Source organism: Mauremys mutica, chromosome 3 (genome assembly GCF_020497125.1).
Source record: "Mauremys mutica isolate MM-2020 ecotype Southern chromosome 3, ASM2049712v1, whole genome shotgun sequence".
NCBI classification, from domain to species: Eukaryota; Metazoa; Chordata; order Testudines; family Geoemydidae; genus Mauremys; species Mauremys mutica.
Genome location: NC_059074.1, coordinates 89,855,962 through 89,880,879, shown reverse-complemented (window position 1 = coordinate 89,880,879; position 24,918 = coordinate 89,855,962). Strand labels below are relative to the sequence as shown.

Sequence of the window (24,918 nt, the reverse complement as noted above, 5' to 3'; positions counted from 1 at the left end):
ATGGAGAACAATTGATCACCATCCTCTTTATAATAGCCCTTCACAGTTTTGAAGACGGTTCTCAGGTCACTCCTCAGTCTACTTTTTTTTCAAGACTAAAACATGCCTGATTTTTTTAACCTTTCCTCAAAATTCAGGTTTTCTAAACTCTTAATCATTTTGTAGTTTTCTTCTGGATTCTCACCAACTTGTCCACATCTTTCTTGAAGTGTGGTGCTCAGAACTGGACACATTACTCCAGCTGAGGCCTCACCAGTACTGAATAGAGCAGAACATCCTGTGTCTTATATATGACACTCCTGTCACCCCAGAATATTAGACTTTTTTTTGCAATGGAATCATATTGTTGAGTCATATTCAATTTGTGATCCATTATAACCCTAGATAATTTTAAGTTATTTGAGTTATTCCCCATTTTGTAGTTGTGTGATTGATTTTTTTCTTCCTCTGTGAAGTACTTTGCACTTGTCTCTATTGAATTTCACATTGGTGAAGTCAGACCAATTCTCCAATTTGTCAAGGTCATTTTGAATTGTAATCCTGTCTTCCAAAATGCTAGCAACCCCTCCTAGCTAGCTGTAATTCACTAATTTTATAAGCGTACTATCTACTTCACTAGCCAAGTCATTAATGAAAATATTGAATAGTACTGGATCCAGGAAAGACCCTTGCAGGAACCCACTTGATAAGTCCTCTGATAACTACTCTTTGAGCAAAGGTGCCAACTCTATGGGTGCTCTGGGGCTCAAGCACACACACAAAAAATATCAGAGCGGTAGCCGTGTTAGTCTGGTTCTGTAGAAGCAGCAAAGAATCCTGTGGCACCTTATAGACTAACAGACGTTTTGCAGCATGACCTTTCGTGGGTGAATGCCCACTTCGTCGGATGCATCATGACACAAAAAATAGGGGGTGCTCATCACTCACCAGCCATAGTGGCTCTGCGGCCCCAGAGCTGGCCATCGATCAGCTGTTCGTCAGGTGCCAGGGCTGGGCACCAATCAGCTGTTCGGTGGGCCCCAGGGCTGGCTGTCAATGGGGGAGCGGCTGGTGGGAGGTGCTTGGGGAGAGGCTGGAGATGAGCGAATGGTGGGCAGGGGGATGTCAGGGGAGGAGGCAGAGCAGGGGAGGGAAGAGACGGAGTGAGGATGGGACCTCAGGGGAAGAGGCCTAGCAGGAGCGGGACCTTGGGGCAGAGTAGGGGTGGAGCACCCAGCAGGAAAAACAAAAGCCAGCACTTGTGTCTTTGAGTAAGGTCTTTCAAACACCTCATAGTAATTTCATATAGACCACATGTGCTTATGAGAATGTCATACGGGAATGTGTCAAAAGCCTTACTAAAATCAAGATATATAATGGCTACAGATTTCCTCTTATTAATAACCCTGTCAAAGCCAATAACCCTATAGAAGGAGGAAATTAGGTTGGTTTGCAATGAATTGTTCTTGACAAATCCATGTTGGCTATTCCTTATTACCCTATTATTTTCTGTGTGCTTAAAAATTGATTAATACCTGTTAGCTGCATATTTTCACTGTCCCCAGTGGAGAAGGGGTTCAAACCAGAATATAAACTGCTGTGCTGGTTGGCTGACAATGACACATACGTTTGCTCTGCAAGGCACTCATTTTTGACTGACGTGTCACTAGGAAGGGTAGCAGCTTTGTTGCGGTTTGCTAGGAAGCAAGAGCTTGGTGATGCGGTAAAGGCAGCTTTACTTGCATCTGGAAAAGTATAAGAAAATTCTTGATTGTTGTTGTATACATACATAGCACGTAAACTCACTGTCCATGTACATCAGCATGTGAGAACACAAGGGGCCTGTTAGTGATTCATTAACATTGTTTGGTCACTTATTTTAAAACAAAAATCCTACAAAGCCTCCAAATTTTACATCATGGGTCGGCAACCTTTCAGAAGTGGTGTGCCGAGTCTTCATTTATTCACTCTAGTTTAAGGTTTCGCGTGCCAGTCATACATTTTAACGTTTTTAGAAGGTCTCTTTCTATAAGTCTATAATATATAACTAAACTATTGTTGTATGTAAAGTAAATACAGTTTTTAAAATGTTTAAGAAGCTTCATTTAAAATGCAGAGTCCCCAGACCAGTGGCCAGGACCCGGGCAGCGTGAGTGCCACTGAAAATCAGCTCGCGTGCCGCCTTCGGCACGCGTGCCATAGGTTGCCTACCCCTGTTTTACATGGTCAATATATGCAACTTTATTAGTGTCACCCTAGTTTTCCCCTTCCCTGCTCAAACGCCTTCCATTGTGTTCTATGTCCATAGCCCTACATCATAACAGAAGAACTGCTCTTAAATGAAGCAATACCGGTAATTATTTGGGTCAAATTCATCCCTCTGGAAATGTCATTGAAGTAAGTGGAAACACTCCAGCCATTAAGTCAATTGAGTTACACCAGGAATGAATTAGGCTCATAACATTTAATCCTTAATCATATGGCAGGGTGGAGAAGGGGAGTTCAAAAGCCCATAAAGCTCAGACATTTTATAGTGTTGCCTGGCAAAAAGTACTTGTTCTCTTCAGTACTTTTCAAGTTCATTGCACACCATGGGAAAAGCCTGGCGCCAGTGAAGTCAATGGGAGTTTTGCCTTTGTCTTCAATGAAGCCAGGATTTCACTTCAGGTCCTCAAGTCCCACCCAAGTCCCCAAGTTGAATGCAAATTTTGCATAGCACAGAACTCAGTAAAGCTGAATAATAATCATTTTAAAAGGCCAATTCTCCCCTCATATTAAATCAATGGGAACCGCTTGTATCAAAGAGCAGAATTTGACCGTCAAGAAACAAAAAGCTGAAGACTGATTTCATTTAGACTGGTGTAAATCCAAAGCAACTCCATTGAGCCCAGGACTCGGGATTTATATGGTGTAAATGAGACCTGAATTTGGTCCAAATGCAATTTCTTGAGCTTTACTCAGCTTTATTCACCTCACAGCAAACTGCCTGGAGTGTGATAAAAGTGTCAGTGTTGAAGTAGAATGATAGCTGGGAATGTTTAAAATGCTCTTTTAAAATTCCTTTTGTGCCTTTGCTCATGTTAATACTTCACCAGGGGTACATTTACACTGAAATAAAAGACCTGCAACATGGCCGCAGCTGGCCTGAGTCAGCTGACTCGGGCTTGTGGGGCTCGGGCTGTGGAGCTAAAAATTGCTGAGTAGACATTTTAGGCTTGGGCTGGAGCCTGGGTTCTGGGACCCTCCCCCCTTGCGGGGAGTTTGAGCTCCAGTCTGAGCCCAAATGTCTACATAGCAATTTTCCAGCCCCACAGCTGGAGCCCTGCAAGCCCGAGTCAGCTGACCCGGGCCAGCTATCAGGGGCTGCTCTAGACATTTCGCCGCCCCAAGCAGGGCGGCATGCTGCGGGGGGCGCTTTGCCGGTCGCCGGGAGGGCAGCAGGCGGCTCCGGTGGACCTCCCGCTTGGCGTGCTGGGGCCTGGAGCCGCCCCTGCCAGCTATGGGTGTTTAATAGCTGTGTACATGTACCCTAAAGGTGAAATAAGGCTCCAGTCCTGTAAAGACCTTACCTTTAAGCATATGGGGAGTCCAGCTGGAGTCAGCAAGACAACTCGTTTACTTAAAAGTTAAGTATGTGCATAAGTCTTTTCACGGGCAGGACTTAAATAAATAAAAACAAAAGGAATCAAACGTAACAATCAAGTTACCCAAATTCTTCATATACTTGTCCAACAGATTCTGGAGTTCTTGTTCTTTGTCATTGTTGAACTGGGTCTCCATGGCTAGCAGGATGTACTCATCTAGTAGCATACGGATCAAATGAAAGGAACCTTGTGGGGGAGGGAGAGAAGAGAGAGTGTAGCAAAATTATCTTTGTGACCATCTCTCAACACTTTACAAGAAGCAAGTGAAACAAACAAATAATTGTTGGACTTTAAATGACCTGCCAAGACCAACAAGGAATAGTGCCTAACTTCTCGCTCTAATCTCTGTTTGCACTGGCCCACCTAGCTCAATATGTTTACTGTCCTGTAGGCTATTTGGCCACTAATTACATCAAAGAAAAATACTGATGAAAGTGAGACATGCTTTATACATGAAGAGGGCACACACTGGAGGGAGATAAGGCTGCACTCCGCTAGAATGAGCCTGACTCTGCTCTATTTCTGTTTGTCTTGTACTAAATAACCAGACAATGGTCGACAGAGTCTTGGAGCTGATTTCAAGGAAACATCACATTTAAAACAGATCTCCCACTACAGCCTTTTCAAATATCCTTTGAATGAAAGATAAAAATGTAACACCCAATACAGAGATCAGTTGAGAAATGATGTGCTAACTGTAATGTGATTTTTCACTTCATGCTGAAAAAAAATCTAATTTGGAAATAGCCATTTTGAAGGACGCTAAAATGTTAAAAGCTTCAAAGTATATGAAGTGTGAACTTGAGATCTTAAAGCAAATAGGAGCAAGATGTTGTGTTTGATGTCTATTATCCCAGAGCTAAGCCCTAAATATATTTTGCTAAATTCTTTGTAAAATGGCTTGATGTGAAAAACAATTATTTTTGCCAAACTGATTCAGATGTATTATTCTCATTTAAAATCACTTATCTGGACCTCTTATCTTGGGAAATATGATTGTGTAGTTTATTGCCGAGTTAAATAATCATAATATTACCTTGTTCTTACATAGCACCTTTAATCATTATTATTAGTGGTATTATTATTGTTATTTAGATCTCAGTACTTTACAAAGGAGGTCAGTATCATTATCCCCAGTTTACATATTGGGAAATTAACTCCTAGCACTAGCTCAAAAATGACAAAGAAATATCAAACCTTTAAAAATTGACATTAATCCTAGGGTACCAACTAATTACTGCTAAGAACGCTCTCTAAAAATGCAGTTGGCAATGTGTATAGCATAATCGTTTGGGCTCTGGTCAGAGAAACATTAGCCAGAAGACAATTCCACATGCTTGGGAAGTCTGGATAGAATGCCAAGCAGGTAGTTCATAAAGGAAGGGTTTAATAAAACCCAGAGTACCAAAACTTGATGCGTTGTTTAGGGTGAGATTATGCATGACTCGGGCACCAAAAAAGCTCCATTTGAGAAGGAAATCTTGAGCTCTCTTCTTCAGTGACCTCCCATTTTGTTTGCTTGCCTAAAAGAGAAAGGAAGAAAGAGGACTCTATAAGTAAACTATGTTGACTCCGACTCACAGGGAATCTTATTCAGCTTCTGCATGGGGCCACACGACACAGCGGGGGAGACAGGAAAGTGGTGTGTGCTTGGCAGTTCACAGGATATCTTGGCCAGTGTGGCAGGACAGTTTGGCTGCATGAGACACGCTCTGCAGTGCACATACTTAGAACTTCAGAAAAGAGCAGCGTGCGCTCTCTCTAGTGCAAGTGGGCTGGGAACCCGGCCATGCCTCCCTTTGGGCTGTGATATGCTGGATGGTGTTTCTGTTGGGCTCCTGTCCTAGCACTCATGATAGTAATACCACTCTGCACATGTATAGATAGAGAGGAAAAAACTCTTTGCACTGTATTATGCCACATACAAACAAAGAGCTGGAATTGGTCCCTGTACTTTAACTTCATCTGTATACTATTCAGTGGGCCTCCTCTCTTGCCAAACAACAAAATGGTATATCTAGTATCCTAACTCTGGGACTTTTAATACTAGCGGCTCATTGTTGTCACTTCACCCTCTCAGGGCTTTGCTCCATGTGCTACCATTATAACCTGTCACTTTTGCAAACAGAAAGAAGCGGTGTTGTGAATTTGACAGTGACTGCACTTTAACATGAACAGAAGGTAGAGGGCAATGGGAGGATTACGTGTCCTGTAAATGATTAGCTCTGACTCAACTAATCTCAACTCCTACAGAGGACTGTTGGTTGGGTTTGTTTTTTCCTAACCCTGGGAAAACAACCCTGGAAGCCATACCTGTTTGCCTTTGTATCATATTACATAATAGATGCTAAAGGGGGGATGATCTCCTATCTTTTCTGCCTTCCTTGTTTATCACTGATTGTCTAAAAGAAAATCCCGCACCACATTTTAGATTGTAACAGTCAAATTCTGCCTTCGGATAAGAGGGCTCAAACTTCACTTAAATCAGTGGGAGTTGTGCATTTGTGTATATAAGACAGTAAATATCATAATGCTACTCTATAAATCCATGGTACACCCACATCTTGATTACTGGGTGTAGTTCTGGTCGCTCTGTCTCAAAAAATATATTAGAATTGGAAAAGGTACAGAGAAGGGAAAGAAAAATGATTAGGGGAATGGAACAGCTTCCATATGAGGAGAGATTAAAAAGACTGGGACTGTTCAGCTTGGAAAAGAGATGACTTGAGGGTATACCATAGTGATCTCTAAAATCATGACTGGTGTGGAGAATGTGCATAAGGAAGTGTTATTTACCCCTTCACATAACACAAGAATCTGGGGGTCACTCAATAAAATTAACAGGCAGGAGGTTTAAAACAAACAAAAAGGAAGTACTTCTTCACACAATGCACAGTCAACCTGTGGGCATTGTTGCCAGGGTATGTTGTGAAGGTAAAAACTATAACTGAGTTCAAAAAAGAATTAGCTAAGTTCATGGAGATAGAACCATCAATGGCTATTAGCTAAGATGGTCATGGTTGCAACCGCATGCTCTGGGTGTCCCTCAACCTCTGACTGCCAGAAACTGGGAGTGGACGACAAGGGATGGATCACTGTTCTGTTCATTCCCTCTGAAGCATCTGGCATTGGTGACTGTCAGAAGACAGAATAGTGGGCTAGCGGCACCATTGATCAGACCCAGTATGGCTGTTATATTATCTGAGGGCTGAATTAATCTCTAAGGGCTCTATTCAGCATTGTACTTAATAATAATAATGCCTAGTTCTTATATAATGCTTTTTATCAGTAGCTCTCAAAGTAGGTCAATATCATTATCCCCATTTTACAGATGGGAAAACTGCGGCACAGAGAAGGGAGATGACTTGCCCAAGGTCAACCCACAGGTCAGAGTCAGGAATCGACCCCAGGTCTCCTGAGTCCAAGTCCAGTGCTCTAGCTACTAGGTCACACTACCTTCCCTTAATGTACCCACTTCCATTAAGGAGCTCAGTATGATGACAGAAGATGTTAGCATTACAAACCATTATATTTTCAAACTAAAATAACTGAAAAAAGTTCCTCTCTCACTGAAAAGGCTTGATTTGGTGTTTGATTTGAGATCACTGATCTCACTATCACCTGAAGCACTGAATTTTCCTCATCTCTCTGTTCTTCTAGATGCTTACGAGTCACAAGCTAGGATGTCATTTATTATTTGAGATATAACCTGGAACTCTGAATGCAGGTCTTGACAGGTAAGGAAGACCCAGATTTAAACTATTTTGTTTTGAAAATGTAGGTGTGTTTGGTAACAGACAAGCATACCGATCTTAATTTAACTGTACACAAACCTTGACTCTTCTTCAGGGCTGGCTCCAGGCACCAGCAAAGGAAGCAAGTGCTTGGGGCAGCCAATGGAAAGGGGCGGCAAGTCCAGGTCTTCGGTGGCGGGTCCCTCAGTCCCTCTTTTCCTCTTTGAGCTGCTGTGCCGAAGTGCCGCGGAAGAGAGAGGGGGCAAAGGACCCGCTGCCAAATTGCCACCAAAAAATGAAGCAACGCGATTGAGCTACCGCCAAAGTGCTGCCAATCAGCTGTATCTATTTTTTTTTCTCGCTTCGCCGCTTGGGGCAGCAAAAAAGCTGGAGCCAGCCCTGCTTTTATTATTTTAAATTTGCTTTGCAAAAGTTTTTTAATTCACTCTAAAAAATAATTCCCATCAAAATCTTGAGTAATACTAGTGCACTCAGCCTAAAATCACAGTGAAGCACTTTCCATGCGGTCGTTCTTTTCATACAAGAAATTCTTCTGCAGATTAGCCACTGCTGATTCCATCTATTACTTTATCTTACACCACACTTAATGTCACACAAATATCATTTAAAAAGAAACAGATATCTGCATCTCGGAGGGCCAAATCTTGCTCACACTCATTTGAGCAGTCACACTGATGTCATATATACAAAGGTAAGGGGTGTATCTCTTGTTTATTTTTACATCATTATGGAAATGCTGATTTCAATGTCAGAGTCATATATAATTGAGGTTTTCATATATAAAACACTTGAGGTGGGATTTTCAGAAGCACTGGCTTAACTCTGACTTTATTGGAGCAGATCCTCAGCTGGAGTAAATTATCATAGCTCCATTGACTTCCATGGATTGATGACAATTTACACCAGCTGAGGATATGTCTCACTGAAAAGTCATTGTCTTCAGGGAGAGCAGAGTTAGCCCAATGCTGAGTGCTTTTGAAAATCCCATCCTTGAAGTCAGTGGGACTTTGCTTACATGATTAAGGGGAGCAGGATTTGGCCTTGAATCAGACAGAGCAGTTGAAAGGTACCTTGATAACCCTTTGCTCAACCACAGTATCCAACCATTCAATAAATGATTCCACAGTGGCATTCTTCTTTAGCAGGTCCTTCAGTTCTTGGAACACTGTAATAGAGTCATCTACCATGTAAAAAGGAAAACACATCGTTGCTCGCTCCTCTGAATATGAGAGAAAGCCACTCACCAGTCATTGACAATTTTGTAGCATGGAAAGGAAAGGAAAGAATTAGAGCATTGAAAGAATGGAAAATTCACCAAGGAAGCAAACATTCTCGTTTGTTAGCTTTTTGTTTTTGTTTGTTTGCTTGTTTTGTTTTCCACATTGCATATTATGGGAGACTTTAAGAAAATAGAGAATTTTCCCATAAAATAAAATTACACATTGAGATACTGACATTTGTCATGATCTGTTCAGGATCTGTTCTTGGAACTATGTCTCATTCTAAATTTAACAGGACAAAGAACAGCTTTATCATACTGTAATATGGATGATTGAAACAATGGATGACTTTCACTGTGTCTTAGGTTTCTCTGACTTCTTAGGTTCTCAACAGCAAAACTAAGCTACTAGCCCTTCCAAGGTTCTCCTTTTCTAGAAAGTGTCTCTTTACCTGTCCAGTGAATTCCCAGCTAATCTCTCTTTTCACTCTGCTAGTAGAGCAAGAACAGAAAGGAAAATAATAAATAAATAAATAAAAAGAGAACAAGAGAACAAAAGAGCAACTAAAGTGAAAATATGACTAGATTGTGAGGCTTTTTTTAATAAAAGAAAGAACAACATATACTTCGTTCAACCTTTCAGGACCAAAGTAACAAAATGTAGAAGAACACAGATGCTGGTGCTCTCAGTTCTGCCAGTTTTTGACCAACATGTTCCTTAAGTGATTAAAAAGTATCTTTTTGTCACCACATAGTATATTCAGGCACTGAGAAGGTGGCTAAATCCCTTTATTCTGAGCCAGTAGCTATAAGAACAGGTAAAAAAAATAGAAAAATGATTTTGTGAAAAAATTCAAAATGTTGTAGCTGTTTCCATTATCTAGTTTTTGTGACATTGTCTAGGATATATTTACTGACATTTTTTATTTTAGAAAAAAGGCCATTTTCAACAACAACAATGTAATCTAGCTCTAGTAGCTATTAAATAAAGCTACAATTAAGTATTAAATATGCTTTTAGATGTGTTTCTTTAGAACCCTTATGCCCTATCTTCACAATCAAATGAGCTGTTAAAGAGACATTTTTTCAGAAACTAATCAGCTGTGTTGACCTGTGCAGATGGTGGCTAACTTTTAAAAAGAGTTCTGACAATTATCAGATAACATAGATATAATTTTCTCAACAACCATTTTAAAAATGCCCAGTTGGGATGCCAATAGCTGACACAACTGTGTTAAACCATTTTCAAGACTGAGATTTGCATGCAGAATTTGGTAAAAGCTTCTCCTTTTGTTGGACACATTGGGACCATTTAATGGCTTTTTTTTAAATTCTGGAGGTGAATCCTGAATTAGCATAGACATTTTCCTCAGTCCATCTTCACACTAATTAAGCATAAAATGCAGATTTTTTTTACAAAATATCTTACCACAGACTTACATTCAGTGTAGACTTCCCCATCAGATTCCATGCTGCCTGAGACTGTGAGAAGAGCTTGAGACCCAATGCTATTCAAATCTACCTTCTCAATATCAGCCACCATGGAATTCACCACATGCTGATCAAAGAGGGCTGGTCGGGCAATCTGCAAGAGACCATAGGGTTAAATACTAAAATCTGCACCAGTGGAAAGAACTGAATAATTTGTGGAAGAGGAAGGATCGTGAGCTCTTTCCTTCCTTTTTTCAAGGCTGAGGAATGATGTGGCTTTTTCATAATTAGATACCGCCACAAGAATACAATTATTTCAACGTTGACCAAATAGAACTGCCATGACTGAGTGAGAATTGATTCAAACTCCATATTAACTAACTCTTAGCCTTCCCTTTTCTTAGTTACATATACATTATAATACTTTGTTCTACTGAAGTGTCTTCCATCAGAGACTCTCAGAACTTTTACAACTCCACTGTGATGTTTCTATTGTCTTCATTTTACATATGGGAAACTGGGGCACAGAGAAATTATATGACATGTCCAAGGTTACACAGGAAGTCTGTGGCAGAGGCAGGAATAGAATCCTTTGTCTTAACCACAAGACAATATTTCCTCTGATATAATACACCAGATAATAAGATGATGGTATTTCATAATTGTGAATGACTGCATGTTACTGGTACAGAGCTAGCACCACTTACATGGGTAAATCACAAGTTAATCCAAAAGGTGATGAACTCACTAACCATTGCACGGAGGAAGTCATCATGGGGAGAAAGATCATTTGATATTTTCCACTTTGGGAATAAACAAATACCCTTTTATTGCACTTCATAATGTGCTTGCCAAAGCATGGAAGGATTTGCAAAGAAAAATCCTGTGCGGATTACAGTGTTGGTACCTGAAATGGTAGCAGACTCATGGGTCCAATGACTATAGCTGGTCAAAAAATGGGAAGATTTTTCATTAACCTTTCACTCTACAGTGTTTTGTAGTGATTCAAATTCTCATTCTGGTCTCCAGAGCTCACCTGAGCTAGGTGTAAGAATGATGTCTGTCGTTTCAGAGCGGAAACAAATCTTCGTGCAATAGGCAGTTTCTTATCTGCCAGAGCTTCTGGTAGATTTTCTAGAGATGAAACAACCCACTGTTCCCAGTTTTTAGCAAAAGTTCTTATATCTGCCAATAAACTACAATAAAAACAATATATTAAAGAAAGGCCAACATTATGATAAAACATTGCATTGCATCAGTTTAAGGGGAACAGCTTGAATAACGAAGGCCATCAGAGATAGCAGCAGCACAAAGACCTAGACAGACAAATAATCTCCAACAATTTTTCCCCCGGGGGAAAAAACCAGAGAGGATCTACATATAACAGATACTAGTCACATTCTTAAGGCATTGTTGGCAGGTACTTAGATATCATGGTGATGGGTGTGATGCAAGAACCATGATAGTATTCTGAAAATAGTGGAAATTAAGCTTTTGTCTCACATAACTAGTATGTTCTAGTCTCCTTTGTCTTCAAAGAACCTTCACTCAACCTATCTCCCTCTCCAGCGACTGCCTCATCTACCTTCATCCCCTTCCCTTCCCCTTCAGATTCTCTTCCCCAAACTGGCTTCTTTGTGCCACTCAGGTAGTATGAAGGAGCTGGAAACTGGCCTTAGCTGGCCAGCTGAGAGCACCTCTTTCAGCTAGATGGTCTAGCTAACTCTTGGGATATAGGCCATGGCAGGAGAATGGCAGAGACATACAAACTGCTGCCTTTAGTGCATTAACTCGAGCAGAGCTAGCGGGAGTCTGTCTACCCACACTGGGAATCACACTTCCCAGATGCAGTGTAGACGTACCCAGAGGGATCATACTCAACTGGTATAAATTAGAGTAGGCCTGAGACTGCCATAATTAAGGCTGGCACTGGAGGTGGTAGAAATTGGACCTAGAATAAGGGCCATAACTGGCTCCTTGACAGCTCTCTCCTCACCACTCTCCTAGGAGCTTGGTGCAAGAGAAGATCTGTCCCACGGTGGCAATAGTGATTATGGGCCTAACCCTGAAACCCTCAGTCATCTGAGTAGCCCCACTGATTTAATAGGGCCATCACACAAATAAGGGTTTGCAAGGCTGGGCCCCGTAATTGGAAATTTTAAAATGGCATCATCATTCAGTCTACTTTGATTACAGCTGTAATGTGAAAAACAGCAGCAGGAACAGTGAACAACATAACCATAGAGTCAGATTTGAAAATATTTTGAAAAAAATAGACACAAGTCTACATCTATACATTCCATCAGTTCAGGTTGTATTTTGTCCTGTACTGCACCATTTTAGAAAGGTCCTTAAAATTAATGTTGTAACTGAGTAAAAGTCTTCTAAGCTTAGAATTCTATCGTAACATTGACTGTTTACTCCATCTCTCTTTGGAGCATTTGATTGCCTAACAATTACCCAGACTATAGCAGTATTAGTAACTGTCAAGTACCCACCTTTCTGGCATTTCTTGCATTGTTGCAGGGATGAGTACATCTGTGAGGACCTGGAACAAGGTAATAGAAAATTATTTTACACCTCCATGGTCAACACATTCATACAAAGAAATTTAACTTCTGGGAAATTTAATTCCTATTGTAAGTTCCTGGAGGACTCTTCCATTTACACCTCTTTGAATCTTTCCTCATGACTCTTAAGAAAAAAAATCCAGGTAACGAGAAAAGAACTGGACATTAAAATAGGGGTCTCTTTGCTTTGTTAGTTTTGGATATTTTAACGTAAAAGTTGAAGCTCAAGGCATTTTCATGTTTTCTTATCTGCTGCCTTTATTCTGATCAAGGGAGGCACACCCGGTTAGTTATAATAATGCATTTCATAGAGGTCTGCTCCAGAAATGTCTCAAAAATTCCCCTGTTTTTGTCACACCCGAGATTATTGTTATGGAACCAGCTGGTAGTGTTAAATTCAGCAATGATAACACTATGGACAGGAAGTGTGGTTTGGGAGTTACAGGAAAGCTGGGTTCAATTTCTGGCTGTCACAGACTCTCTCCATGGCCTAGGACAAGTCAATTTGCCTCAGTGAAATGGGGCCACTCAGGGGCGGCTCTAGACATTTTGCCGCCCCAAGCACGGAGGGTCCGCTGGTCCCGCGGCTTCGGCGGACCTCCCGCAGGTCCGCCGAAGCTGCAGGACCAGCAGACCCTCCGCAGGCAAGCCGCCGAAGGCACCCTGCCTGCCGCCCGAGCGGCGACCGGCAGAGCGCCCCCCCAGGCTTGCCACCCCACTTGGAGCGCTGGTGCCTGGAGCCGCCCCTGGGGCCACTGATACTTCCTTTCCCTGCCCTTTGCCTCTCTTGGCTATTTAGATTCTTTGGGGAAGGGATTCTCTCTCACAATTTGTCTGTAGAGCACAGAGCCCTGCTTCTATCTTAGAAATATCTTAGGTACGTATATGGCCCCCATCACCGCAGTATCTGACATGACTCTGTAGACACTGTAACTCAGGCTGGGCCTCAGGCTCTGAAGCTGAGGGAGAGATGCTGGCTCAGACTTCCTGCATAGAAGTACTCTAAATGACTTGCCTACAGTCACACAGGAAGTCTGTACTGGGGAAAAGACTTGAACTCAGGTCTCCCAAGCCCTAGGCTAGTGCCCCTAAGCATTGGACCATCCTTCCTCTTGTACGGGTGGAGCCAAGAGGATTTTCAGGGTCTGGTGCGGGTCCCGGGACTCAACCTCAAGTAGGGGCTTGGTAGGGGGCGGGATTCTAGTCCCTTGGTGGAACAATTGGGGTGAAACAGCACTGAATGTCATCTTCACTGATGGGTTTTAATTATCTGGCTCAACACAGGGTTTCTTATATGTCATATAATAAAACAAAATTTGTTTCTACTAATAATTTTAATGGTATAATAATACAATAAAATGCTAGTTTATATTTGACAATTGTAATGCCAAGAGCACCTTTAATGCTTGAAAGTGAGAACTAGAGAAAATGACATAGAAGGAATAGCAAATTCTTTGATGTGATGAAATTTTGGGGAATTCCACTATTCCAGATTTTGAATTCTGCCCTTTGTAGTATTTTTTTCCCTTTTAGCTCAATCTTAGTTTAATTTGTAACCAATACTTATGGAGATACTGTGATTTTAAGCAGAAAACCCATGATAAACTCAAGGCACAACATGTTCTATATCTGGGACTGATGTTAAGTGGCACAGTCATAGAATCATAGAATCTCAGGGTTGGAAGGGACCTCAGGAGGTCATCTAGTCCAACCCCCTGCTCAAAGCAGGACCAAACCCAACTAAATCATCCCAGCCAGGGCTTTGTCAAGCCTGACCTTAAAAACCTCTAAGGAAGGAGATTCCACTACCTCCCTAGGTAACCCATTCCAGTTCTTCACCACCCTACTAGTGAAAAAGTTTTTCCTAATGTCCAACGTAAACCTCCCCCTCTGCAACTTGAGACCATTACTCTTTGTTCTGTCATCTTCTACCACTGAGAACAGTCTAGATCCATCCTCTTTGGAACCCCCTTTCAGGTAGTTGAAAGCAGCTATCAAATCCCCCCTCATTCTTCTCTTCTGCAGACTAAACAATCCCAGTTCCCTCAGCCTCTCCTCATAAGTCATGTGCTCCAGCCTCCTAATCATTTTTGTTGCCCTCCGCTGGACTCTCTCCAATTTGTCCACATCCTTCTTTTAGTGTGGAGCCCAAAACTGGACACAGTACTCCAAATGAGGCCTCACCAGTGCTGAATAGAGGGGAATGATCACATCCCTCGATCTGCTGGAAATGCCCCTACTTATACAACCCAAAATGTCATTAGCCTTCCTGGCAATAAGGGCACACTGTTGACTCATATTCAGCTTTTCGTCCACCGTAACCCCTAGGTCCTTTTCTGCAGAACTGCTGTCCAGCCATTCGGTCCCTAGTCTGTAGCAGTGCATGGGATTCTTCCGTCCTAAGTGCAGGACTCTGCACTTGTCCTTGTTGAACCTCCTCATATTTCTTTTGGCCCAATCCTCTAATTTGTCTAGGTCCCTCTGTATCCTAGCCCTACCCTCCAGCGTATCAACCACTCCTCCCAGTTTAGTGTCATCGGCAAACTTGCTAAGGGTGCAGTCCACACCATCCTCCAGATCGTTAATGAAGATATTGAATAAAACCGGCCCCAGCACCGACCCTTTGGGGCACTCCACTTGATACTGGCTGCCAGCTAGACATGGAACCATTGATCACTACCCGCTGAGCCCGACCATCTAGCCAGTTTTCTATCCACCTTACCGTCCATTCATCCAGCCCATACTTCTTTAACTTGCTGGCAAGAATACTGTGGGAGACTGTATCAAAAGCTTTGCTAAAGTCCAGAAATAGCACATCCACTGCTTTCCCCTCATCCACAGAGCCGGTTATCTCATCATAGAAGGCAATTAGGTTAGTCAGGCATGACTTGCCCTTGGTGAATCCATGCTGACTGTTCCTGATCACTTTCCCCTCCTTTAAGTGGTTCAGGATTGATTCCTTGAGGACCTGCTCCATGATTTTTCCAGGGACTGAGGTGAGACTGACTGGCCTGTAGTTCCCTGGATCTTCCTTCTTCCCTTTTTTAAAGATGGGCACTACATTAGCTTTTTTCCAGTCATCCAAACAGTAATTCATATCTTCATACTAACCTCCTACACTTTTTATTGATTTCATCAATTGACATGAATCTAAAATTTGCTGCTCTGTTTGCTGCTTGATATGTTTCTATGAAATGCTTTCCCTGCATCTTGTAGATTTTTTTCATATTTTTATCCAGTCAAGAAATGAAAATAAATGATAATAAAAGACCCAGTGCTAACTAGGCCCGAACCTCTCCATTCGCCACAAACACTACTTCTGATGTTTTCTGATTTCCAGTAGCAACTGTGAAACCTATCAGGAAGATAATGATAATCCTTTGTACTTATGTGATGTCTCTTATCTGAGGATCTCAAAGAGCTTTACAGCTATTAATTAAGGAAAAGCCAGATTTTCAAAAGAGCTCAGCACCCAACAGCTCCCACACAGGTGTATGAAAGAGGCTATTTCCATTTTACAGGTGCTAAAAAGTTGAATCAAAGAGAAATAAAATACCAAATGCTAAGGGCTTCCCTCAGGCCTGGTCTGCACAAAGTTTTTAGACTGATTTAACTATGTCGATCAGGGGAGTGATTTTTTCCCCCAAAAAACAATGAAATAAATACAATTCCTAATATGGATATCAAAATACTGGTATAAAAGTTGTTATCCATGTCCTACTCAGACAATGAAGTTACTGTGTATTTCCTTGAGTAAAACCTAAGTAAGAACCTCAGGATTTGGTCCTAAGGGACCTACTCAAGATCACACCGCAAGTAGGTAGCAGAAGAGGGAATGAAGTCAGTACAAATTCTGCTCTGACACCAGGTTTATGCTAATGATTATAGTGAAGTTGCTGCTGATGTACAGAGGGAGGGGAGTCAGGCCTCAGGAATCTTGTTGTTCTAACTTCTGCACTGTATTTTTACTCAAACACCTCCTGTTAAATAGCTGTAGGTTGATCCAGATTATCCACAAAACCAAATGCTTAACTCACCTTGTAGAGTATTGAGTCACAAACACAGAAGATGTCAATGATAACAGGATTTTCAAGCAGGGGAAGAAGATGGTCAGGCATTCCTTGCCAAAAATGTAGTAAGAAATGCTGAATCTGGGGAGAGGAAACAAAACACAGAGACAAAAAATGTCTTTTCTGCTACCTATGCATATATAACCAAGAATGTGTATTCAAACAGCCTCACCTCTTCAAAGTTCCCATTAATTGCATTGTCAAGGACACACTGACAGTGTGTTTTGTACATCATGATAAGGGTATCTACCTGTTTTGGAAGACAGAAAGATTAAATAGGATCTCTTACCACTCTCCTTTAGTGCTGTGACGAAGTAGGTTTCTGCTGTCTTTTGCTAGCATTGAAGTACAGTATATCAACCTTCTAGCATAAAAGGAATGAAAGTGCATGACCTTCAGAAAACTGTAGGTACAGCTCTAGAACTGATAACAATGAAAGAGGCACCCATTTCTAATTCTGCATCAACAATTTTAAGGCCCAATCCTGTATCAGATGTGCAGAATATATTTTGAAAGTTTACATAGGCAGCGGCCAGTTTACCCAAGTTAGGGGTGAAGTATACCCACATATTTGAAAGTAGGATTAATTCCCAAGAGTAGTACAAGTTAATCATTAGGCTACTATAGGCGTCTAGGAGTGTTTTGAAACATCATTGGGTGGACAAATGGGGAAAAAAGCTGTCAGTCACTGGGTCAAAGTTTAATCATCACCTTTCAAGAGCAAAGCTTTAAAGAGCAGAATTTTCCTTTCATCTCATGCAGCTGATTCATCTCTAGTGTATTGCTCCTTGATTTTAATGGGATTGCGGAGGTGTGACTGACAAAGGAATTTGTCCCAGTGTCTGAAAAATGGGTAATATTTGTAACTAGAGTTGTGCAAAACATTTCCAAAGAAGCCTGACCTTACACAAAGCTTACCTGATCATCCAGATTCAGAGAAAGTTTGCTATGGTTTGTGAAACTTTCCAACATACCAAGGCCGAGATTCAACTCAGGTTTGCATGGTTTCAGTTAATCGCAGTTAACTCATGTGATTAACTCAAAAAAATTAATCACAATTAAAAAAATTAATCGTGATTAATCGCATTGTTACACAATACCAATTGAAATTTATTAAATATTTTGGATGATTTTCTACATTTTCAAATATATAAATTTCAGTTACAACACAGAATACAAAGTGTACAGTGCTCACTTTGTATTATTTTTATTATAAATATTTGCACTGAAAAAATGATGAAAGAAATAGTATTTTTCAATTCACCTCATACTAGTACTGTAGTGCAATTTCTTTATTGTGAAAGTGTTACTAACATATGTAGGTTATCTTGTTACATAAATTTACTTAAAAACAAAACAATGTAAAACTTTAGAGCCTACAAGTCTGCTCAGTCTTACTTCTTGTTCAGCCAATCGCTAAGAGAAACAAGTTTGTTTACATTTACAGGAGATAATGCTGCCCACTTCTTAATTACAATGTCACCTGAAAGTGAGAACAGGAGTTCACATGGCACTATTGTAGCTGGCATTGCAAAATATTTATGTGCCAGATGCATTAAAGATTCATATGCCTCTTCATTCTTCAGCCGTCATTACAGAGGACATGCTTCCACGCTAATGAAGCTTGTTAAAAAAATAATGCACTAATTAAATTTGTGACTGAACACTTTGGGGGAGAATTGTATGTCTCTGTTTTACCCACATTCTGCCATATATTTCATATTATATCAGTCTCGGATGATGACCCAATATATGTTGTTTGATTTAAGAACACTTTCACAGCAGATTTGACAAAACTCAGAGAAAGTACCAATGTGAGATTTCTAAAGACAGCTACAGCACTCGACCCAAGGTTTAAGAATCTGAAGTGCTTTCCAAAATCTGAAAGGGATGAGGTGTGGAGCATACTTTCAGAAGTCTTAAAAGAGCAACATTTTGATGCGGAAACTACAGAACCCGAACCACCAAAAAAGAAAATCAACCTTCTGCTGGTGGCATCTGACTCAGATTGTGAAAATGAACATGCTTGGTCCGCACTGCTTTGGATTGTTATTAAGCAGAACTCATCATCAGCATGGATGCATGTCCTCTGGAATGGTGGTTGAAGCATTGAGGGACATATGAATCTTTAGCGCATCTGGCACGTAAATATCTTGCAATGCCAGTTACAACACTATTGTGCAAATGCCTGTTCTCACTTTCAGGTGACATTGGAAACAAGAAGTGTGCCGCATTATCTCCTGCAAATGTAACGAAACTTGTTTGTCTGAGCGATTGGCTGAAGTAGGACCGAGTGGACTTGTAGACTCTAAAGTTTTACATTGTTTTATTTTTGAATGAATTTATTTTTTGTACATAATTCTACATTTGTAAGTTCAACTTTCATGATAAAGAGATTGCACTACAGGACTTATATTAGGTGAATTGAAATATACTGTTCCTTTTGTTTTTACAGTGCAAATATTTGTAATAAAAATTAAATGTAAAGTGAGCACTGTACACTTTGTATTATGTGTTGTAATTGAAATCGATATATTTGAAAATGTAGAAAACATCCAAAAATATTTAAATAAATGGTATTCTATTATTGTTTAATAGCAAGATTAATTGTGATTAATTTTTTCTATCACGTGATTAATCATGATTAATTTTTTAATCGCTTGACAGCCCTAGTTTCTGCACATTTTTGGTGTAGGGAAAAGAGGGGAATGTGCCAAGAGAAACAAAAATAAAAGATGTGTACCGATCACTGTGTGAAATTAACCTGCTGACTTTCACACAGCTACAATTGTAACTACAACTGTATGGAAAACGGAGGATGAAAGGGAGTCTCAACAATGTATTCATGAAATTTTGTGTAGAAATTTATAATTTTGACAATTTTTCATCAAAAAAATCAAACTTTGAAAATTTCAACCCAGTTTAGTTGTAACACCTAATGCCAGCTTCTACACCTTCAGAACCTCCACTCACTTAAGTTTCTTAGCATTTTAACTATCTATCTGTGTAGGTTTTTATAGCAGCTCCCATCACCATGGTATCTGAGGAGCTTCTGGGCATTTCCTTCACTTAAAAAACCTAGAAAGGGTGATCCTATTCTATCCTTTTCAGATACTATTTGAGCTCTGTTCTGAACCTGTAAACATTTTCATAGCTCTCCAGCTGTCTTGGATGCAATATTTATTTCCTCCCTGTCTCCAAGAGTCAGACTATGATGCAGCAGTCAGTAAGATTCTGTCAATACAGCCAAAACAGTGCCCATGGCTTCAGCACAGGTTTTGATGTGGTTATTACCTGGCTAGCTCCATCTGCAGAGGCTGAACTAGGCTGTATTACAGCTCATTTTAACCACAATTGAGAGCCTGTCTACATAAGAAGTTTTCACTGGTTTAACTTAAATTGATTTAAACTCTTAATACCATGGGTGGCAGGTATCATAGGCTGTGGGAGGATGTGCCTACCCAAACAGCCAGGCATAGCCCCGCCCACGCTCTGCCCCCAGTTTCCCTCCTGCTTCTCGCTCTGCAAATCGGCTCTTCCCATGCGCAGTGGGGCTGGCACTGGGGCCATGCCTCCCACGTTCCCAGCACTCCGGGGCTGAAGCTGCACTGCCAGCTCTATGGGCACTCCAAGGGCTGGGGACGCTCTGGGGCTGGGTGCACTAGCCTGGGGAGGGGGCCAGTGGTGGCGGTGGGGGCTCTGGGCTCCAGTGGGGGGAGGGGTGTGGAAGGGGCAGGGCGGGGGCTAGCATCCCCGGCCAGCGGTTCACATGCTGCCCATGCTCAATACAACTTCCCAACTGTAGCAAATATATTTTTCTTTAGCCAAAAAAGCAGCTTGGGAGCTTCTGCTTTGTTGTTGCCCTGAAAGGAGTCAAAGTGGGGCAGCAACAGCAGGTCAGAGGGAGCAGGCCAGTTGAGTATGCCAGGCGCCCCCTGCTGCCCTCAGACACTGCTGTTACAAGAGTGGTCTATAAATGAGAGACATCTATTCATATGTAAATAATTAGCTAATGGATTATATGCTAGTAGGTGGCGCTCAACAATATATAGCATAGGTCTTGGATTTTGTAGAGGACCAATGAAACTTATTGTGCACTGCAAATGGCTTCTTACATGTTGCTCTTCATAACAAAGGCACAAGGTCTTTCAAGGCCTCCACTCCTTTCCCTCTTCCAGAACAAGTAGGCATGAGCCTACCAGCTCCTCCCCTGAGGGAATGGCTCAGAAGGGGGATGGGCAGCACTGCAACAGCCAGTCAGTGGCCATTAGGGTCTCAGAAAGCCTTTGGAGACCCCTAATCTTAGTACAGCAGCCACCAACTTGGCCAACATTGAACCAGCAACTTTCAGAGTTTACAGCTTGCGCTAAAGATCTATGCTCTGCAATTTAGGGTCCTTTTAACAGATTCATATCCTACATGGATCAGACACATCATACATGTGCTGTAGCCCACAAAAGCTTATGCTCAAATAAATTTGTTAGTCTCTAAGGTGCCACAAGTACTCCTGTTCTTTTTGTGGATACAGGCTAACACAGCTGCTACTCTGAAACCTATCATACATGTACTAACCCCTGGGCTATGTATGCAGAACTGTTTATTGGATGGTTAAAGTGCACGTGGGAATGGGGTAATATTGTGTATTGACTTGTAAAATTCACAATTTCTAATGTACACTGTGTTGTTCCATTACATACATCATCCATTCAGGAAACAGCAACAATACCATCAGACTTCTGTAACTGAGCAACACAGCACAGACTTCCAAAGCTACAGTCAAATGTGCAGTTCAAACAATATTGTGACCAAGAATTATTTGCTACAAAATTCATGAATAATTTCAAATAATCAGCACACATGCCATTTTGTGATTTGTTCATAGACAGTTGATGAGGGGAGGTGGGGAAAGGTAAATTTCACCTAATTATTTGTTGTGAATTATTTGCTCCAATCTAATCAGTTAAAATTGACTTTCAAATCCAAAGGCATTTGGAATGAATACAGCTCCCAACTATTTGTTTGTTTTTCCCTCCCCTTGTTACATACCATCAGTTTGTAAAATACTAGGTCAGTTAATAGGTAAATAATTCAACCACCTTTCCAATGGTGAGCCAGTTAATCGACATTCGTAAAGGTTTGCCCCTTCTATAAATCAGTCAACTCTGTTTGATTGTGGACATTTCTGGCTCTTTCATGTCAATACTGTGATCCTCAAAGGCTGAGTGAGATATGGAGAAAAGTTCTCTGACAGTTTTTTGACTTACAATCTTTTGACTTACATTCTTACACTGATCTGTCAAGAAAGAAGCATCTCCCATTTTACCTTTTCTTTAGAAATGCACCCTTGAAGCACAAGGTGTTGAGCACTGGGGAACTCTGGAAGGAGTGTTCCAGTTTTGGAACTAAGAGAATATTTCCTAGTGAAGCCACCCTGAAATGTGTAAAAATACAGTAAAATTAGAAATATGTAATACTACCACCACCACCAATTAGTATTTAACTGATGTTATATCTCATGAGACTCCCAAAGGTTCCAAAACTTTGGTTAAAGTCAGATAATTCTTTCAAAGTTCCAAAGTCAGATAATTCTTTTCAAAACTTGAGTTACTGTTCAGTAAGATACTTAAGCATGTGCCTAACTTTAATCACCATCCAATTTTGCTTTCACAGTTGTACAAACCTGGAATCACTCCACTGACTTCATGGAATTCTACTGGCTTCAAAGAATTGACTCCTGATTTACAAGTGAAAGCAGACCATAATCTCTTGTGTTTAAACGGACATACATAAAACATACACAAAGCTTTGTAAGACCAGGTGATCACACTGGGCCAAATTAATCTTTGGTGCAACTCCATTGACTTTAACTGAGTTATATCAGAGATTAATTAGACACATTTTTTTTTCTGGAAGGGACCCTTTAGAGAGTGTGGGTTCAGTCCAGTGCTTAATTTGTGCCATGGCTTGCCAGGATGGAGCCCCAGCACCCCTAGGTTTGGCACTTCATAGCCCTGGCACTTCTGGGCTTGCTGCATCAGTTATGAATGCAAAAAAAATGTCTCTCTTTCGTTACAAATTAAGCACGGGCCCAATCCTATTCCATTTAAATGAGTGGGAGTTTTCACAGTGAGACTTGAATTGCCTCTTGAAACACTTACGAGACTGTAAATACCAAGACGTTTTCTTCTGTTCACACCGGCTGGATAAGTGAAAAAGCAGCTCTGCTTCTTGCTCATTTCGGAGGTAAGCGCCTATTCATTTATAAAGGTTCCCAGAACAGTCTAACCTGCATACATGTGATTCCCATTCATTCATTCTCAGGAATTGAACTAAGCTCTGTGCCTTGCTGCTTTCTCACATCTGAAGGAGTTCTCCTTCTGTCAAATGGCAGTGGCCTGTGGTTTGGTTCAATCCCTGCTGAAGACAGTGTTGTCTGGAGGGGTGTGTGACCATAGTTCATTACAAATGTACTGAAATACTACGCCACAATTCAAGAGCCCAGCACTGAAGTCCCTAGTTTTGCTTGACTGAGGTCTCCTGGACTGCGTGTAAGGGCAGGAAGTGAAGAATAAATTCATGCAGGAGATAGTACAGAGAGGCAAAACACACTTAACCAAGCTGCAGTTTGGCCAGGACACTAAGGTCAATTCTCTCTTACCAAAAAAAAAGAAATGCTGTGGGATTGTTAACTAGCACAAGGGGTCGTGACATCAGGCTTACATCTCCTTGGAGGATAGTATTCTCAGAACACTATGCTGCCAATTACCCTGCAGGGGCACTGGTTCAGTACTAACTCAGAGGGGGAAATGCCTCCCTTCTGGGCTATCAGTACCACTTTCTTCAGTTCCTAGATGTTCCCTACAGGGCTCCCATTCAAGCAGTGACCTAACTGAATCCTGTAAGCCCCGGCAGGATCACAGCCAAAGGTAGCACAGGTGCTGGCTATACCTCGAGAGGAAAGCTTTCAGGGCTAGAACTGTGGCCCCGAATGCTGATGCTAGCCTTTCCCTTTCAGAGCGACAGCAGGTGCAGATGATGAAACAACGACAAGCCTGCAGGTTCAGATACTGACTACGATAAAACATGACAAATCTACACTTCACTAGTTTGCTGACTTTCTAATTCCCACAAAAACCCGGCTGCCTCAGCCCACTTCTCAGCAAAGACTGAACAGTAGCACCCTGTATTATGTAAAGTATGACATTACTAAGACTTCCTAAGCTTTACAATATATACCACAGTACACTTAGTGCTGCATTATGAAATACCGTGAGGAAAATGAAATGATAGTGGTCAAGATAAATGGACAGAGTACATTCTGTGATGCTCTCCTGGCTTATTGAATAGTGTTTGCTCACATAGGATTACATTTACCCCCGGTCAGGCTGCCTGCCCAAGTCCCTGTGTTCCCTCTCTGCCTCACTTAGTCCTCAGTGCACAGAGCCTTGCACAGTCTTCTGCAATGAGAGGAATTTCACCTTTAGGAATCCACTCATTCTGAATGGGTTCCCTCAGTCACTACTGGGTGGGATTCAGCCCAGGTACTGGGCCAGCACATTTAAACCCTGATTTGAGAATGTAAGTGGTACTTAAATTGGCCTTGTTCTAGCCCTCTGCATATGGGTGAGTTTCACCCTAGCGTGAATTAGCAAGTTTAATGGGTGTACATAAATATTGAGCAAAGAAATATAAAAAAGTGTGTAATTCTGTGACCACTGAAGCAGATGTAAAGATTTCAACGATCTGAGTCAGTCTCAAATTAAATGAATTCAGAATACCAAGAACTGAAGCTAGGTGTTGTCCACCACTTATTTGCCCTGTTTTTTAATCTTTTGACTTACATTCTTACACTGATCTGTTTCATTTGAGGCTATGCATTTGCATTTGGGATACCTTAAATTCAGATTTGAATGAACACTTCAGACTTCCAAACAATCTTTACTTTATCATTAAAAAAAACAAAACAGAAAGCAAGGAATGACAGACATATGTTATTTGAACAGCACCTTGCCTGTCCCATCAACCTATTCAAACACAGATAAAGAGCTAAATGAAAGAAATGATAGAAGTTTAAATTATGTATTGACTTAAACATTAGACAGTTAAAACACTGTTTTGAGTCAATATTTCTGCAGTTTTCCAATTGCCTATCAGCATCAAGATTTTTTTTTAAATTGATAACAGGAGCAATCTGGGTGGCCTTTATTATGCAATTACCCATTAAATGTATTAAAAGCTTTGATTAAAAGA

The 24,918-nt window shown here is 41.1% G+C and overlaps 1 protein-coding gene across 2 annotated transcripts in view; it reads right to left on the bottom strand.

Moving 5' to 3' along the window:
* The window catches only part of RFX6 (regulatory factor X6), a 48,251-nt gene that overhangs the window by 7,065 nt on the left and 16,268 nt on the right, over positions 1 to 24,918 (bottom strand). The window contains exons 7-16 of one of the 2 annotated variants that reach the window (XM_045010721.1): positions 21,992 to 22,099; positions 16,841 to 16,918; positions 16,636 to 16,749; positions 12,527 to 12,576; positions 11,065 to 11,224; positions 10,038 to 10,182; positions 8,449 to 8,558; positions 5,029 to 5,146; positions 3,687 to 3,809; positions 1,515 to 1,724 (exon numbers count right to left, since the gene is read on the bottom strand). In XM_045010721.1, the coding sequence (XP_044866656.1) occupies positions 1,515 to 1,724; positions 3,687 to 3,809; positions 5,029 to 5,146; positions 8,449 to 8,558; positions 10,038 to 10,182; positions 11,065 to 11,224; positions 12,527 to 12,576; positions 16,636 to 16,749; positions 16,841 to 16,918; positions 21,992 to 22,099 (1,216 nt within the window). The remainder of the gene's footprint in view (positions 1 to 1,514; positions 1,725 to 3,686; positions 3,810 to 5,028; positions 5,147 to 8,448; positions 8,559 to 10,037; positions 10,183 to 11,064; positions 11,225 to 12,526; positions 12,577 to 16,635; positions 16,750 to 16,840; positions 16,919 to 21,991; positions 22,100 to 24,918) is intronic. The other variant, XM_045010722.1, reaches the window with a different exon arrangement.